The sequence below is a fragment of the Staurois parvus genome, unplaced genomic scaffold (genome assembly GCF_062004578.1).
Source record: "Staurois parvus isolate SC_StPar_1 unplaced genomic scaffold, SC_StPar_1.0 ptg000602l, whole genome shotgun sequence".
NCBI lineage: Eukaryota > Metazoa > Chordata > Amphibia > Anura > Ranidae > Staurois > Staurois parvus.
Genome location: NW_028318398.1, coordinates 1,889,436 through 1,906,871, shown reverse-complemented (window position 1 = coordinate 1,906,871; position 17,436 = coordinate 1,889,436). Strand labels below are relative to the sequence as shown.

The window sequence follows — 17,436 nt, the reverse complement described above, 5'->3', positions numbered from 1 at the left end:
CTCTTTTTAGGCCTTCGTTTTGCCTCAACATCATTTGTGGAGCTAACATCCACCTTTGACTTAATCCTTAGGGCTACGCTCCTCCCATGGACAGCCTCCCTCCCCTCCGAATCCCCCCATTGACCCTCTTTCTACTTATACTTCTAAAGAAAGCAAGGGAAGAAGTTAAGCTGGAGTAGCGGGGGGGGGGGGGAGGCGCTGGATTGGGAGCAAGGAGGTTCAGAAAGAGAGAAAAAAAAACCCCTCTTCTCTCACTTCTCCTCTCCCTCCCCACCCTACCTCCCCCCCGCCACCCGTCTCCACTCCTCCCCTCTTTTCAATCTATTTCCCCTGGATTCTTCTTCCCAACCATTAATTTCAATTCTCTGCATTTCAAATCTATCGCAAAAGTTTCTCAAGTCCTCTGGGAACCTCAAATAGGCTGTTATTCCGTTTTTCCATCCTATTAAGCACTCCGGTACTCCCCATCTATATTGCACCTTCTGTTTTTTCATCAGCTCCAGCAAAGGCCTCAGAGCTCTCCTCCTCCGGAGAGTCTCCGATGACAAGTCCGCATAAATTTGGATATCCATTTCTCCATATTTTATTACTGGTTTTCCCTTAGTTTCCCTCCAAATTCTTTCCCTTTGCTGCAGTTCATAAAATTTAACAAGTATGTCTCTCGACCTTTCCTTCTCATAGTTCCCCTGGAGTCTCCCGACTCTAGAGATTCCTTCTATATTAGTCCTTTCCATATCAGAGTTTCCCATTATAAAGTTCAGAATTTTGTAAACCTCCTCTTCCAATATTTCTCCTTTTAGACTTTCCGGTATCCCTCTTATCCTTATATTTCTCCATCTTTCTCTATTCTCTTGGATTTCCACCTTGTACTGCAATTTTTCCTGAACTTTTTCCATATTAATTATCTTCTTCTCTAATTCGGAAATAATCTGGGTCTGATTTTTAACTTTCTGCTCCGTTTCTTCCACTCTTAGCAACAACTGCCCCAGGTCATTCCGAATATTTACCATTTCTTGCTTTATTGTTCTCTCCAGATCTTTAAACGTTTCTGTCATTTATTTTTTATTTGGGATTTGGAGCTCTTTTCCTGTCTCTGATATTTGTTGACTACTAATATCCAAGTCCATTAATTGTTTAGGGCTAATTTGCATACTTAGATCTAATTCTCCTTTGTCATTTCTACTCTGGGGCCTTTCCGGGGTCACGTTTCCCTGGGATGTGTACTTTTTAATTGTACCCGTTTGGGTCCCTTTTGGCCCCGTTCCTTTTGCACTTTTATTTTTCATTTCTTCTGTATCTTTTCTATTTCTCTAGAGATTTGTGTTAAGAAGAAGCCGTTTATATGATTTGCAAGTCCCAGCCCTGTCCATTCACTTTTCTTTCCTACATACGTTCTTCTCTTTATTTATATTCTCTTCTCTGGGGGTCCCCCCTTTTCTCTCACACTGATTCCCCACTAACTCAATACAGATTTTATGTGTGAAGCCACAGCCAGACTCACTCACCCTCCTTGCACATTTCTTCTCGTGAGACGGCTCCAGGCTCCCTCCTCCAGTTTCTTTTAGCAGGTCAGCTCCTCTCCACCTCCTCTCAGGGGGACCCTCCAGGACTTTCTTCCACTCTCTCCTGCCTTGGACCAGGCTGTTCTTCCCTGCCAGCACCACGACAGGGGTCCGGGATAGCTGGACGTTTTCAGCAGATCAGTGTCTCTCCTGCTCCCTGTCAGCCGCTTGCCGGCCAGCCGGCTTCCTCGCCTCCCAGGGATGCACTGCAACAGGTCACGTGTCCTGGCCGCACCTCCTCGTCTCCCGGCAACCAGGCTCACTATTCCAGCCTCTCACCGCTGCTCTCCAGCTCCAAGGCTCTCCCTCCCGCGGGCCGTCGCTCATCAAAGGGGCCCGCCAGGCCGAGGTGAGTCTCAGCCTTCTGGAGCTCCATGCATCCGGGGGGGATTTGGGGCCAAGGGGGGGGGATCAGACAGAGGAGCCTCGTGCAAGAGCTCCTACCACGAACTCCCCGCCGCCGCCATTGTCAGGCTCCGCCCCCTACTCCCGCGTGGAATGCATATCCACATTTAAACACCCTTGTTCTCATGGGGACAAGGTGCTTTGCCAAGGTTGTCCCTCAAGGCAAGGCCCATATTGTGGACATGTGGCCTGGTATGGTTCAGGAGGAGGAAAAAGTACCCTCCCCCCATTCCCGGCCATCTAGGCTGCATGCTTGGATAAGGGCCTGGTATGGATATTGGAGAGGGGCCCTATGCTTTTTTTTCACTTCTGTGTCGGATTACCCCTTAAACACAATACAAGACTCAAATAGTCAGGTGTAGAATTTGAAGAGAATCCACATTCTTTCTGGCAAGGCCCCTAAAAATGTTGGTGGTGTCTCTCCTATGAATTTTGGGGGGCACCCTATGCTGTTTACTATCCCCACCCCTTTGTTCACATTCACCTTTAAGCTGTGAATTTCCAATGAAATGGGTTCGGTGGGGATGATTCAGTGTTAGCAATACTGTTGCATTTCCCACTCCAGCAGGATGTTTGACTCATTCGCTGAACCTCCAAACAAGCAAAACTCCGTCAGAACATGGGTTGACGCTGAACTAGAAGCTCATCCCTACTGATAGCTACTGGACCAGGCTTGTTATATCTTGAGTTCACACAGGATTGGTGTGGAAAACCTCCCTGCGCTCATCCCATGCTGAGCGGAGGGTGGGCGATTTGAGATGTATACTATGGAAGCAGATGCTTCATATTCTCAGTGGTAGGAGAGGAGAAAAAGTGGTGAGGATTTCAGATCCCCACCACTTTTCCTTCTCTCCTTGCAGGGATGACAGTTTGGGCTAGAGGGCTTTTTATTAATCAGCACCCTCACATGGATGGTGCTGACCAATCAGTTGCCATCTAGCCCGTACTGTCATCCCTGCAAGGAGAGGAGAAAAAAAAAACTTCACAGGTCTAGGGATTTGAAATCCGTACCGCTTTCTCTCCTCTCCTTGCAGCAAAGAAGCTGATTGGCTACCATGCACAGCTCCACCAGATTCTGAGTGAACCAGCTTTAGTATATAAACCCCTATATGTCTAGACCAGGGGTAGGCAACCTTAACCTCTTCCTGACCACCCTATAGCAGAACTTCTGCTACAGGGTGGCAGGGCTATGCAAATTCACATATATAAATGTGATTTTGCATTATCTGGTAGGGGTCGCACACGTGCCTCCCTACATATGCTGCCATCGGTGGCTACAGCTGTCAATCACAGGGTCCTGGCCGAAGATTGACCACCAACACCTGGCAATCGCCAAGAAACACTGACACGGGAGAGGTCTGTATGTAAACAACAGCATGCTGCTTACATAATAAAACACCTTCCTAACCCCTTCCTACCCAGGGCAATTAGTACAGTGTCAGTGCATTTTATTAGCACTGATCACTGTATTAGTGTCACTGTGGATCTCAGTGGCAGTTAGTCAGTTCCCCCCAGTGTCAGAATGCCCGCCGTAGTCCCGCTAAAAGTCGCTGATCACCGCCATTACTACTATATATAAAAAAATACTATACTATTATGCCCAGTGTATTACTTCACACTGACCTGAAGATCTCTTCTTTCCTGCTGCCGGCACCACTCTAGAGGCCACTAGCCGGGATAAGAGGTGGAGTGTAGTGGGTATCATGGGACAGGAGCCGCCACTACAGAGGAGGCATCGGCTTATGTGGCTCTTGCTCCCTACTACAGCTCCAACTTTACAAGTAGCATTGCACTCTGTTTGATGCTCAGAGATGGGGGGTCCGCAAGCCCAGACCACCATCTACCAGTCACCTAGCCACGATCAACTGATAGATAGCAATCTATAGGTTGCTGACCCCCGGTCTAGACTATAGTAGACTGATTTAATTCCTTTTGTCTTGTGGATATATTTCATAAAATCGACTTCAGCATTGAAAATAATGGCTCTTTTTCTGTTCTATAGATCAGTTATGGAGCTACGGACTATTCTCTAACCAACAGGCTTCTCTATCCTCATGTATTCCGGACAGTTCAGAATGACCACGTTCATTATATGGCTGTTATTAAGTTGCTGAAACATTTTAGCTGGACGTGGGTTGGAATAATTGCATCACAAGATGATGCTGGAGAAAAAGATAAAGAGATATTAATAAAGTACATGAAAAGTAACAGTATTTGTGTGGAATATACAATATCAATCGGGTCTTATATGTTTGCTGCTGACATTGATATAGAGCGTGCTATAAAACGTGATATCTCTGTTATTAAAGAGTCTAAAGCTAAAGTAATTGTAATATGTGGATCACTTATCAGTCAGAGTGTATTTTATATGTATTTACATGATGTAAGTACTAGCTTTGAAAAAACATTTATCTTTCCTCCTCTGAGGTATTTGAGCTTTTCTGGATATAATCCACTACCTGCCTTTAATGGTAGCTTGGCTGTGGATTTATATCCTTTATTCATTCCAAATAAACAACATTTTTTTGATGGAATTGACAAGACTTTTAGCTTAACTAATTCATTTGGAGACATCTATATTTTATCAATTGCAAAGTGTATGTCTGCAAACAAAGAAAATGAAAATAGTACCATATCATGTCCACTTAACTTTGCTGATTGTATAATGGAAGAAATGTGTCCAAATTTATTTCCTTTTGTGCATCAAGGACTCTCTCCACGAATTTATTATGCAGTGAAAGCTATGGCTGAAGTACTGCATTATATGAACCTGATCTATAAAGGAACATTGACTACAAAACAACCTTACAGGCACAAGGTAGAGTACTCTCTTTTTTTGGAAAATATAAAATAAAAAAGCGATATGGTCAAATTTCAAATATTCAATCCCTCTACCAAAAAAAAAAAGAAAAGTTGTTCCTGTAATAAAACAGTTTTGTTAGTTATGTTGACATATTTAGAGGAGGATTGGGAATTTATAGCCAGGGGGCAAACAGGACCAATTGGCCCATTCATGGTAGGGACACTTTCAGGGACAAATCACGCTGCAATATGAACGGGGTGAATAAATGTTTTTTTGCATTAATGTTTCCTTGCTCTGTCAGGCTTCCCTCTACTAAGTCACCGGTCACACCGCTGCGATTTAAAATTGTGAGATTTGTGTGCAATTTCAGGTGCAATTTCTGAAGACTTTATTTCTACTTGTGAAGATTTTCAATGATTTCTTGCAATTTGCAGTGCAATTTCCATTATATTCTATGTATGTGAAATTGCATCAAAACTGCAGAAAAAGTAATGCAAGAACTATAGAAATTGCCTTGCAGCAAATCGCATGTGTTAAGACACTGACATTCACATTCATTAGATGAAATTTCAGGTGCGATTTCAATTTGCATTAGGTGCGATTAAAATCGCACCGGTATGATTGGGCACTAACATGTTTTTTCAGCTACACCCTATACATATACACTATATTGCCAAAAGTACTGGGACACCCCTCCAAATCATTGTATTCAGGTGTTCCAATCACCTTCATGGCCACAGGTGTATACAATCAAGCCCCTAGGCATGCAGACTGCATTTACAAACATTGGTGAAAGAATGGGTCGCTCTCAGGAGCTCAGTGAATTCAAGCGTGGTACCGTGATAAGTTGCCCCCTATACATTAAGTCCATCCGTGAAATTGCCTTGCTACTAAATATTCCATGGCCAATGGTTAGTGGTATTATAACAAAGTGGAAGCAACTGGGAACAGCAACTCTCATGTAAAATGAGAGAGCGGGGGGGGGCATGACTTGGGGAGCATGGAGCCACAGGGATACTTACCTTCTCCTCCGCTCCTGTCGCTTTCTCCATGGGCAGGAACCAGCACTGGAACCCCAGGAGGTCAGGTGGGGGACGAGCCAGCTGCGATTTAGGCTTCATGAGGTCTACGGCCGCGGCCTTGCATATTCCAGCAGGCAAGATTGCGCCGACCTCGCCTTCTCCTGCTCCTTGGGACACAGAGCCGCAAGCAGACATGCAGGTGAGCTCCCAGGGCCGCCTCTCCTTTCCTGGGAACTCTGACAAGCTCTCTCAGTGGTCCCGTAGCCCCTCTCAGATGTCTCTTTGCTCCGGGAATGGCTGGGACATGCAGTCTCATATCAGGTCCTTGCATGAATATATTAGATCCCTACCTACTAAGGTGGACTTTGAACATTGTGTGAAGTGCATAGAGAACACATACAAACAAGAGATCTCTAATCTTAAGAAGGATCTTTGTCTACGTATGGAAGACATTGAAAATACCTCTGACGGCCATTGTAACGCATTACAGTCCCATGAAGGGACCCTCAACTCTCATACTACAACAACTCATGTAGCAACAGGATGATATAGGGAACAGGAACAGCCGCAACAATATAGGGATCAGGGGTGTTCCAGAGTCCATAGAATCTAAGGACTTAGTCGGAGCAGTTACTGCCATCTTCAACCAGTTACTGCAACAGCCTAAAGATGCAAATATTGAGCTGGACTGCGTACACCGCTCTCTGGGCCACAGGAATCCTGACCACTCTTTTGTTCATGATATTCTATGCAGGGTTCACTATTTCAAGGTCAAGGATGCCATTATGCGTGCAGCCAGCACACAAGATACCATCTTGTTTAACGAGATACCAGTGATATTCCTCCCTGACATTTCCTGCCAGACACTGAACATGCGCCAAGCCCTGCGCCCACTCACTCAGCTGTTACAGGATTGACACATTAGATACCAATGGCGGTTCCTCTTTCAACTCAGTGCCTCCCAGAATGGTAAATCTGTGCAGTTCCGCACTCTTGGGGACTTGTCCACCTTCCTCGGCACTTTTGAACTGCCTCAAGTAGCTTTTCCGGACTGGCCCTTTCATCTGCCAACTCCAGGTCTTCCTTGTGCCCCACAATGGCAGTGGTCCAGCAGGAAGAAGCTCTCCAGATCCTCTTCTCAGAAGATTCCAGATGGTTGACTTCCCAGCTGCTATGCATTGGGAGGTTTTCCTTTTTCTATTTGTGTTTGCATTTGACTGCATGGCCTCCACCCCTACTAGGTGGTTTCTGAAGTTCTGTTGGTTCCATGCTCTTAAATAACTACATTAATGTTATTTTTCTTGAATTGTCATTGTTACATGTGGTTTTTTTTTTATCCATTCCTTGTGTGTTTTGGTTTGGGGTTAGCTCCTGAGTACTACAACCTGTGTTTTTGGGGGGAATGGTAGGGGGCTCCATCAATCCTTCCTGTGAGGGTTTTGCGCCCCTCCTTTCTTTTTGTGGGGGAAGCTCTCCCACTGCTCGTGGGCTCATGCCTCTCTGGGGAGGAGGATAGCTTGTTTTCCTCCATTTACCTCCTGAGGGTATGTTATACACATTTTTTATGAGGGGGTTGCTCTTTAACTTGAGTAGCTTCCCTCTTGGATCTGTTTCCCTGTGGGAGGGCTGGACCAGGACCTACTCAATGTGCCTTTGACGTTCCCCACCTAGGCCTCTCAGTGTTTTTTTTTTTTTTTTTTACGCACTGTATTATATTTAGACGGTTCTTTGTCTACTAGTTTTTCTTCTCTGGTTTTCTTCTTTTCCTGGTTCCTCTTTTTCTTTTCTATGCCTTCTGTTATTTTGTATTTTCCTTTCTCTTTTGCTTCCCCCATACTCTTTCCTTCTTACTTCTCCCACGAGAATCGTGAGCGACACTGTGGGCCGCCTTTGGTGGCATTTGTCTCCCTCGCCCTTTATTCCCTATGGTGGTTAGGACCCCAATTAATTTCTCCTCTGTCAACTGCAGAGGATTTAATACCCCAGAGAAGCAGAGCCAAATGCTCTATCACTTTCAAAAGACTGGATCCCAAATTTTTCAGGAGACCCATTTCCATACGGACAGTATTCCGGTTCTCCAAAAGTCTCTACTACACCCAATGGTACCACAGTACTAATACACAAGCCAGGTCTAAGGGGGTGTTGGTGGCCTTCCATAATATCTTTAGTCCTGAGGTCTTGGACTCCCTCATAGATCCTACCGGTCATTATATTGTTCTTAAATTGAAACATCAGGACTTTGTCTTTATGGTGGTAAATATTTATGGTCCCAATCAGGACCAGGGTCCCTTTCTCTCTGCTGTTCTGACCAAATTGTCCTCGTTTGGTGGTCCCTGTGTCATCGCGGGAGGTTACTTTCATATAGCTTTTTCACCTACCTTGGATACTTCCTCAGGTAAATCGTCTTTTTCCTTCTGAGTGTTAACTCAAATTAAATCCCGTCTACATGATTTGCATTCAGTGGATGTCTGGCATGTTCTGTACCCTTCAGAGCGGGACTATAGTTATTTCTCAGCGGCTCACGCATCTTACAGCCGCATTGATTACTTTTTAGTTTTGCAGTGCTTACTCGATTCCCCTATTTCAGCCTCACTTGGTCACTTCTTATGGTCGGACCATTATCCCATCCATCTCACCATACACAACCTCTCTATGTCTTCTCATTGTTTTTCCTGGCGTTTAAATGATACTCTGCTTAAAGACTCCCTATGTGTTGCAGAGGTTACAAAAGCTATCCAGAATTTTGTTCTTGACCATGCTTCGGATACTACGGGTCCCCTTACCCAATGGGAAGCCTACAAATGTGTTCTCCAGGGGGGTTTCATTCAGCACGGCTCCCGCTTAAAGAAGGCTCGGGCTTCGGACATTCGTCGGTTGTTTTCGGTTGTCGCGGCCTTAGAGTTCTCTCTTAAGCGCACGTTGGATCCTTTTCTCTCGGTTGATCTGTGTAATGCCCACCAGGTTATACTTCAATTGCTGGACTCCTCTTCCCTCATTGCATGTGATAGAGTGCATAATACTCATTATTCTTTAGCCAATAAATGTGGCCAACGTTTGGCGTGGGTACTCCACTCTCGCCCGTCTCGTCACCCGATCCAATGTATTCAGGTTCCCGATAATACCAAAACTTATCATAATAAGGGAATCTCCTTGGCGTTTGAACGTTTCTATTCTGAACTCTATAATTTATCTCTGTGACCCCTAATGCTTCTGTTGGCCCTTGCCCCTTTCAGTACATCACCTAGATGGCATTGCCGGTTCTTGATGCATAGTACTCCTTAGATCTTGAGGAGTCTTTTTCTGTTCCAAAAGTCCTTGGGGCAATTAAAGATCTCAAATCCGGTAAGTGCATGGGTCCCAATGGGTTTTCTCCATGATTCTATAAACTTTTGCCCCTTTGCTGGCCCGGCTTTTAGCCCAAGCTTTTAATGTCATTGACAACTCTCACCTGTCTTATCCAGCCTTTCAGCCAATATTTTAATTATTCCTAAACTGGATAAGGATTCATCCCTCTACAGTAGTTATCGCTTAATTTCCCTGATTAACCTAGATGTCAAGTTATTTGCTAATATTATGGTGAACCATTTGTCACTGTTCCTCCCTGCTTTGATTCACCAGGATCAGGTGGGTTTCATTTTGGGTTGTGAGGCTAGGAATAACACCACTAAAATTATTCATCTTATTTCCTATATCAAACAGCATCGCCTGAAGGCCTGCCTTCTTTCGTTTGATGCTGAGAAGGCATTTGATTGAGTAGATTGGCGTTTTTTGCGTCTCACTCTGGAGTAGATAGGTTTGGGATCAAGGTATACTGCCAGGATTATGTCCCTTTATTCTTATCCCATGGCGTTGGTTCTTGTGAATGACACATCCTCTTCGTCCTTCTCTATCTCGAACGGCACTAGGCAGGGATGCCCATTTTCTTCTCTACTTTTTGTTTTGGTTATGGAACACCTGGCGCGGGCTATACGGGCTAACGATTCTATTTTGGGTATTCATATCCCTTCCTCCCATCGCAAACTTTCTCTTTATGCAGATGACCTTCTGGTTTGCATGCAACAGCCACTCATCTCACTCCCTAGTCTACTTCATGAGTTTCATAGGCTTGGTTCGTACAGTAACTTTAAACTGAATATCTCAAAAATGGAGGCGCTGAATACTACTCTGCCCAACAACATGTTGTTGCATCTTCACTCCAATTTTTCTTTTCAGTGGCGTCTGAAGGATATTTCCTACCTCGGGGTACTGATACCTTCCAATCTTGCTGAACTGTACTCCCTTAATTGTCTGCCCCTGATTTCTTGTCTGCGTAAAGACTTGGCCTTATGGGGAGCTTCCTCTTTGCCCTGGTTTGGACGCATTAACACCCTTAAGATGGACACTTTACCTAAATTGCTCTACGTTTTCCAGACTATCCTGGTTTCAGTGCCCAGGAGTTTCTTCCTCTCCCCGTGTTCTATATCGATCATGTTCATTGGGCATCGTGGTTTTTCGAGACTGAAGTACAAGTTACTTACTTATCCGAAGCTCTTGGGTGGAGTAGGCTTGCCTGATTTTGAGCTGTATTACAGAGCCGCCTTGCTGGCACATATGCTTGATCGGTTCCCCAGACCCTATCATAAGGCTTCTTCCATGGTGGAACTATGGTGGAACCATCTATACCATGGTGTATGGTATAGATGTGGCCTTAATACCCTACTGTCGTCGATCCTTCCCCACTGTCGTCTCTATTTGACAATCCTTCCTTTCCACAAGGGATAGGTTCTTCTGTTCTTAGTCTCTTCTCCCATGCCTCCTGGCTGGTAGCTCATGACTCAATTCATCCTTAGACGGGCCTCCCTCTCCTGCTGGGTTGTCCTAGGGATTGGCTGACTGCTTTGCACTTATCTTCATTTTGTAAACACTTGCACTCCTCCTCTCATATCCATTGCCTGCTCTCTGAGTTTGAGCAGTTATGTTTCCTTTCTGAACCTACCAGACATCTTTTAGCTTCCCTCTACAGATTTTTACATTCCGCGATTCACTCTGAACTTCCATCCTATACCAGGGCGTGGTCCCAGTATCTGGGTAGGGACATATCTGATGGGGAACGGCTTACGTCATTCCATTTTACCCATACATCTTCTATATCCTGATACTCACAGGAATAAAATTTTAAGCTCCTCTCATGATGGTACAGTATAGGGATCCCTTGTCCATGCATAGGGTATTTCCTTCTACATCTGACCTTTGTTGGCGTAGTAGTGGGGCTGTGGGCACTCATTTCCACATTTGGTGGGATTGCAATAGAATTCTACCCTTTTGGTACGAAGCCTTTGATGTTTATAATAAAATCTATGGCGAGTCCTTGACCTCTTCCCCGGAGATGGCTCTTCTTTCTATATTACCGGGTTCCTTGGCGGCACAAAAGAGATGTCTACTGTGTTTCTTCTTATCTGCGGCTCGCCAACTGATACCCCTTTTTTGGAAAACAGCCACCCCCCCCCCTCCCCTTTCTTTGTGGGTCTCTAGGATTAATGATATTATGCGCATGGAAGAAATGTTGGCATTTGCTAATGACACTTATGACAAACATAAGCTATTGTGGTGGGTCTGGCTCCATTTCTCCTCCACCACCCTTCGGGAATTGTGTGTTCCTGCTGTGCCTCCCCAAACCTCATTCATTTGGACTAGTGGACTCACTGTCATCTGTCTAGGTACCGGTTTCCTTGCTTCAGACATGACTTGTCATGCCCCCCCAATTGGGATTTGTCCAGATGACCACCGGTGTGGCCCTGCCCCCTGTCTCTTCCCGCTTCCTGACTCCCCCTCTGCCTTTTCTCACTTCCTGTGCTTGTTTCTTTTCTTTCCCTTTGTTTTTCCTTCTTGCTACATTTTCTACAGTGAACTATCCAGTGACAGATATTAATGTTCCTTGTGCCTTACCTTAGGGTGAGCACCTGGGTCATATATCATTGTAATGCTTATGTTGTTTACTAATTCTACCGTTGTGGTTAGAGATGAGCGAAGAATTGAAAAATTTGATTCGGCTGATTCGGCGAATTCCAGTATGAAATTCGATTCGATGCGAATTTCTCCGCTACGAAGATGACTTATAAAAAGGGTTTCTAGGCTTCAGAGAGCCTTTAAATTAGTGCAGAACACTGTACCTTTAATTTAAATGCCCTTGGAGATCAGGAAGGAGAAGGAGAAGGATGAGAAGAAGGAGAAGGAGAAGGATGAGAAGAAGGAGAAGGAGAAGGATGAGAAGAAGGAGAAGGATGAGAAGATGGAGAAGGAGAAGGATGAGAAGAAGGAGAAGGAGAAGGATGAGAAGAAGGAGAAGGATGAGAAGAAGGAGAAGGAGAAGGATGAGAAGAAGGAGAAGGATGAGAAGAAGGAGAAGGAGAAGGAGAAGGATGAGAAGAAGGAGAAGGAGAAGGATGAGAAGAAGGAGAAGGAGAAGGATGAGAAGAAGGAGAAGGATGAGAAGAAGGAGAAGGATGAGAAGAAGGATGAGGAGAAGGAGAAGGATGAGGAGAAGGAGAAGGATGAGAAGAAGGAGAAGGATGAGAAGAAGGAGAAGGATGAGAAGAAGGATGAGAAGAAGGATGAGAAGAAGGAGAAGGAGAAGGATGAGAAGAAGGAGAAGGATGAGAAGAAGGAGAAGGATGAGAAGAAGGAGAAGGAGAAGGATGAGAAGAAGGAGAAGGATGAGAAGAAGGAGAAGGAGAAGGATGAGAAGAAGGAGAAGGAGAAGGATGAGAAGAAGGAGAAGGATGAGAAGAAGGAGAAGGAGAAGGAGAAGGATGAGAAGAAGGAGAAGGAGAAGGATGAGAAGAAGGAGAAGGAGAAGGATGAGAAGAAGGAGAAGGATGAGAAGAAGGAGAAGGATGAGAAGAAGGAGAAGGAGAAGGATGAGAAGAAGGAGAAGGAGAAGGATGAGAAGATGGAGAAGGAGAAGGATGAGAAGAAGGAGAAGGATGAGAAGAAGGAGAAGGAGAAGGAGAAGGATGAGAAGAAGGAGAAGGATGAGAAGATGGAGAAGGAGAAGGATGAGAAGAAGGAGAAGGATGAGAAGAAGGAGAAGGAGAAGGATGAGAAGAAGGAGAAGGAGAAGGATGAGGAGAAGAAGAAGGATGAGAAGAAGGAGAAGGATGAGAAGAAGGAGAAGGAGAAGGATGAGAAGAAGGAGAAGGATGAGAAGAAGGAGAAGGATGAGAAGAAGGAGAAGGATGAGAAGAAGGAGAAGGATGAGAAGAAGGAGAAGGAGAAGCAGAAGGAGAAGGATGAGAAGAAGGAAAAGGAGAAGGATGAGAAGATGGAGAAGGAGAAGGATGAGAAGAAGGAGAAGGAGAAGGATGAGAAGAAGGAGAAGGATGAGAAGAAGGAGAAGGAGAAGGATGAGAAGAAGGAGAAGGATGAGAAGAAGGATGAGAAGAAGGATGAGAAGAAGGAGAAGGATGAGAAGAAGGAGAAGGAGAAGGAGAAGGATGAGAAGAAGGAGAAGGATGAGAAGAAGGAGAAGGATGAGAAGAAGGATGAGAAGAAGGAGAAGGATGAGAAGAAGGACAGTTCTGTGACAGTTTCTGTCTATTTCTGACAGTTCTGGGACATTCACTCCATACAGCGGTTTCAACCGCTGTATGGAGGGAATGTCATAGAACTGTCAGAAATAGACTATTTCTGACAGTTCTGGGACATTCACTCCATACAGCGGTTTCAACCGCTGTATGGAGGGAATGTCATAGAACTGTCAGAAATAGACTATTTCTAACAGTTCTGGGACATTCCTTCCATACAGCGGTTGAAACATTGTATCTATTTGTTTCCATAAATGGATCCATTTATGGAAACAAATAGATACAATGTTTCAACCGCTGTATGGAAGGAATGTCCCAGAACTGTCATAAATAGTCTATTTCTGACAGTTCTGGGACATTCCCTCCATACAGCGGTTTCAACCGCTGTATGGAGGGAATGTCATAGAACTGTCAGAAATAGACTATTTCTAACAGTTCTGGGACATTCCTTCCATACAGCGGTTGAAACATTGTATCTATTTGTTTCCATAAATGGATCCATTTATGGAAACAAATAGATACAATCTTTCAACCGCTGTATGGAAGGAATGTCCCAGAACTGTCATAAATAGTCTATTTCTGACAGTTCTATGACATTCCCTCCATACAGCGGTTTCAACCGCTGTATGGAGTGAATGTCCCATAACTGTCAGAAATAGACTATTTCTGACAGTTCTGGGACATTCACTCCATACAGCGGTTTCAACCGCTGTATGGAGGGAATGTCATAGAACTGTCAGAAATAGACTATTTATGACAGTTCTGGGACATTCCTTCCATACAGCGGTTGAAACATTGTATCTATTTGTTTCCATAAATGGATCCATTTATGGAAACAAATAGATACAATCTTTCAACCGCTGTATGGAAGGAATGTCCCAGAACTGTCATAAATAGTCTATTTCTGACAGTTCTGGGACATTCCCTCCATACAGCGGTTGAAACCGCTGTATGGAGTGAATGTCCCAGAACTGTCAGAAATAGTCTATTTCTGACAGTTATGGGACATTCACTCCATACAGCGGTTGAAACATTGTATCTATTTTTTTCCATAAATGACATTCTGCAGATACACTTAGAGGAGCGCTGCAGATACACTTTTTGCCTACTTCTTCTTCTTCTTCATCCTCATCCTCTTCTTCTTCTTATAAGGATGAGGATGAAGAAGAAGAAGAAGAAGTAGGATGAAAATAAGATTAATTCCAAGCCGGCAAAATGTGTATCTGCAGCGCTCCTCTAAGTGTATTTGCAGAATGTCATTTATGGAAACAAATAGATACAATGTTTCAACCGCTGTATGGAGGGAATGTCCCAGAACTGTCATAAATAGTCTATTTCTGACAGTTCTGGGACATTCCCTCCATACAGCGGTTTCCGGCAAAAAGTGTATGTGCAGAGTTCCTCTATTCTGCAGATACACTTAGAGGAGCTCTGCAGATACACTTAGAGGAGCTCTGCACATACACTTTTTGCCGGCTTGGAATTATTCTTATTTTCATCCTACTTCTTCTTCTTCTTCTTCATCCTCATCCTCATCCTCTTCTTCTTCTTCTGAGGATGAGGATGAGGATGAAGAAGAAGAAGAAGAAGAAGTAGGATGAAAATAAGATTAATTCCAAGCCGGCAAAAAGTGTATGTGCAGAGCTCCTCTAAGTGTATGTGCAGAGCTCCTCTAAGTGTATCTGCAGAATAGAGGAACTCTGCACATACACTTTTTGCCGGCTTGGAATTATTCTTATTTTCATCCTACTTCTTCTTCTTCATCCTCATCCTCTTCTTCTTCTTCTGAGGATGAGGATGAGGATGAAGAAGAAGAAGTAGGATGAAAATAAGATTAATTCCAAGCCGGCAAAAAGTGTATGTGCAGAGCTCCTCTAAGTGTATCTGCAGAGCTCCTCTAAGTGTATCTGCAGAATAGAGGAACTCTGCACATACACTTTTTGCCGGCTTGGAATTATTCTTCTTTTCATCCTACTTCTTCTTCTTCTTCTTCTTCATCCTCATCCTCATCCTCAGAAGAAGAGGATGAGGATGAGGATGAAGAAGAAGAAGAAGTAGGATGAAAAGAAGAATAATTCCAAGCCGGCAAAAAGTGTATGTGCAGAGTTCCTCTATTTCTGACAGTTCTCTGACAGCTTCTTCACATGTACAGCGGTTGAAACATCTGTATCCTAAATGTAAACTAATAGATACAATGTTTCAACCGCTAAACATGTGTTCCTTCTGTCAGAGAACTGTCAGAAATAGCGGAGCTCACTGCAGGGACACTTTTGCCGGCTGATCGGGAAATGTTCGATTTGCGCACCCGAAGTAGGCAAAATTTCGGATTCGACGCAAATCGAATATTTCCTGAAATTCGACTCGAATTCCGGTTCGCCTGGTTCGATTCGCTCATCTCTAGTTGTGGTGTTCAGATTGTTTTTCTCTTTTTGGATTGTCTTCATGCTTAGACCAGTGCTCTGGTCCCATATGGCTGCACTCACTGTTTTCCCTTTTCTTTATATATATGTCTTCTTATAAAATGTAATAGTGACAAATTTGCCTTTAAAATGAGAGAGTGGGGTCAGCGCATGCTGAAGAGAACAGTGCGCAGAAGTCACCAAATGTCTGAAGTGTCAATAGCTAAAGACCTTTAAACCTTGTGTGGCCTTCAGATTAGCACAATAACAGTGCATAGAGAGCTTCATGGAATGAGTTTCCATGGCCGAGCAGCTGCATCCAAGCTTTACATCACCAAGTGCAATGCAAAGCGTCAGATGCAGTGGTATAAAGCACGCCGCCAATGGATTCTAAAGCAGTGGAGTAATGAATCACACTTTTCTGTCTAGCAATCCGATGGACATGTCTGGGTTTGGCAGGTGCCAGGAGAATGGTACTTACCTGACAGCATTGTGCCAAGTGTAAAGTTTGGTGGTGAGGGGATTATGGGGTGGGGTTGTTTTTCAGGGGTTGGGCTTGGCCTCTTAGTTCCAGTGAAGGAAACTCTTAAGGCATCAGCATAACAAGACATTTTTACAATTTTATGCTCCCAACTTTGTGGAAACAGTTTGGGGATGGCCCCTTCCTGTTCCATCATGACTGCTCACCAGTGCACAAAGCAAGGTCCAAAAAGACATGGATGAGAAAGTTTGGGGTAGAGGAACTTGACTGGCCTGCACAGAGTCCTGACCTCAACCAGATAGGACACCTTTGGGATGAATTAGAGCAGAGACTGTAGGCCAGGCCTCCTCCCCCGACATCAGTGCCTGACCTGACAAATGTGCTTCTGGAAGAATGGTCCAACCTTCCCATAGACACCCTCCTAAACCTTGTGGACGGCCTTCCCAGAAGAGTTGAAGCTGTTATAGGTGCAAAGGGCGGGACCAACTCAATATTGAACCCTACGGACTAAGACTGGGATGCCATTAAAGCTCATGTGCTTGTAAAGGCCGGCCAACCAATACTTTTGGCAATATAGTGTAGAATATATGTAAAGTGTTGGGAGCGTGTCTTTTGATTCTAAAGGTTGAAGGCCTTTTACCTTTAAGCATTTTATGCATGAAGGTAGAGAAATGCACTGTGCAGCTCCCCCCTCACCCCCCCCAATACTTACCTGAGCCCAATCTTGATCCAGATATGTGCATGAGAGCAGCTGCTCTCCTAGCTATCTCCCTCCTCATTGGCTCAGGCATAGCAGGTGGAGCCATTGGCTCCTGCTGCTGCCAATCACAGCCAGCGAGGAGGGAGCTGGGGGCAGGGCCAAGCTGAACTCTGTGTGTCTTATGGACTAACAGGGCTGGCTCTGTAGTGAGCATGCATGAGTGTCCCAAGAGCAAGTGGCTTGTTCTGGGGGCACTTGGCAGCAAGTGACCCAAGAAAAGGAGGATTGGGGCTGCTCTATGCAATTGTAGGGAGCAGTTAAGTGTAATATGTTTGTTATTTTACAAAAAAGCCATAAGAAACATACTCTGAGTCTGGTATTTTAAGGGGGCTACTAAAAAATAAAGGAAAATCCATAGCAGAGCCTTAAACAGATCATGCAGTCTGGAAGTCCAGAAAAGTGGGGAACAAATGTGTGCCCTCCCCCTCCCCTTCCTGTATCA

General features: G+C 44.5%; 1 protein-coding gene across 1 annotated transcript in view; it reads left to right on the top strand.

Annotated features, from left to right (window-relative positions):
* Positions 1-17,436, top strand: part of LOC149449834 (vomeronasal type-2 receptor 26-like) — a 70,667-nt gene that overhangs the window by 26,130 nt on the left and 27,101 nt on the right. Inside the window, exons 5-6 of the mRNA XM_089692728.1 lie at positions 3,970-4,318; positions 4,676-4,731. Of these exons, the coding sequence (XP_089548854.1) occupies positions 3,970-4,318; positions 4,676-4,731 (405 nt within the window). The remainder of the gene's footprint in view (positions 1-3,969; positions 4,319-4,675; positions 4,732-17,436) is intronic.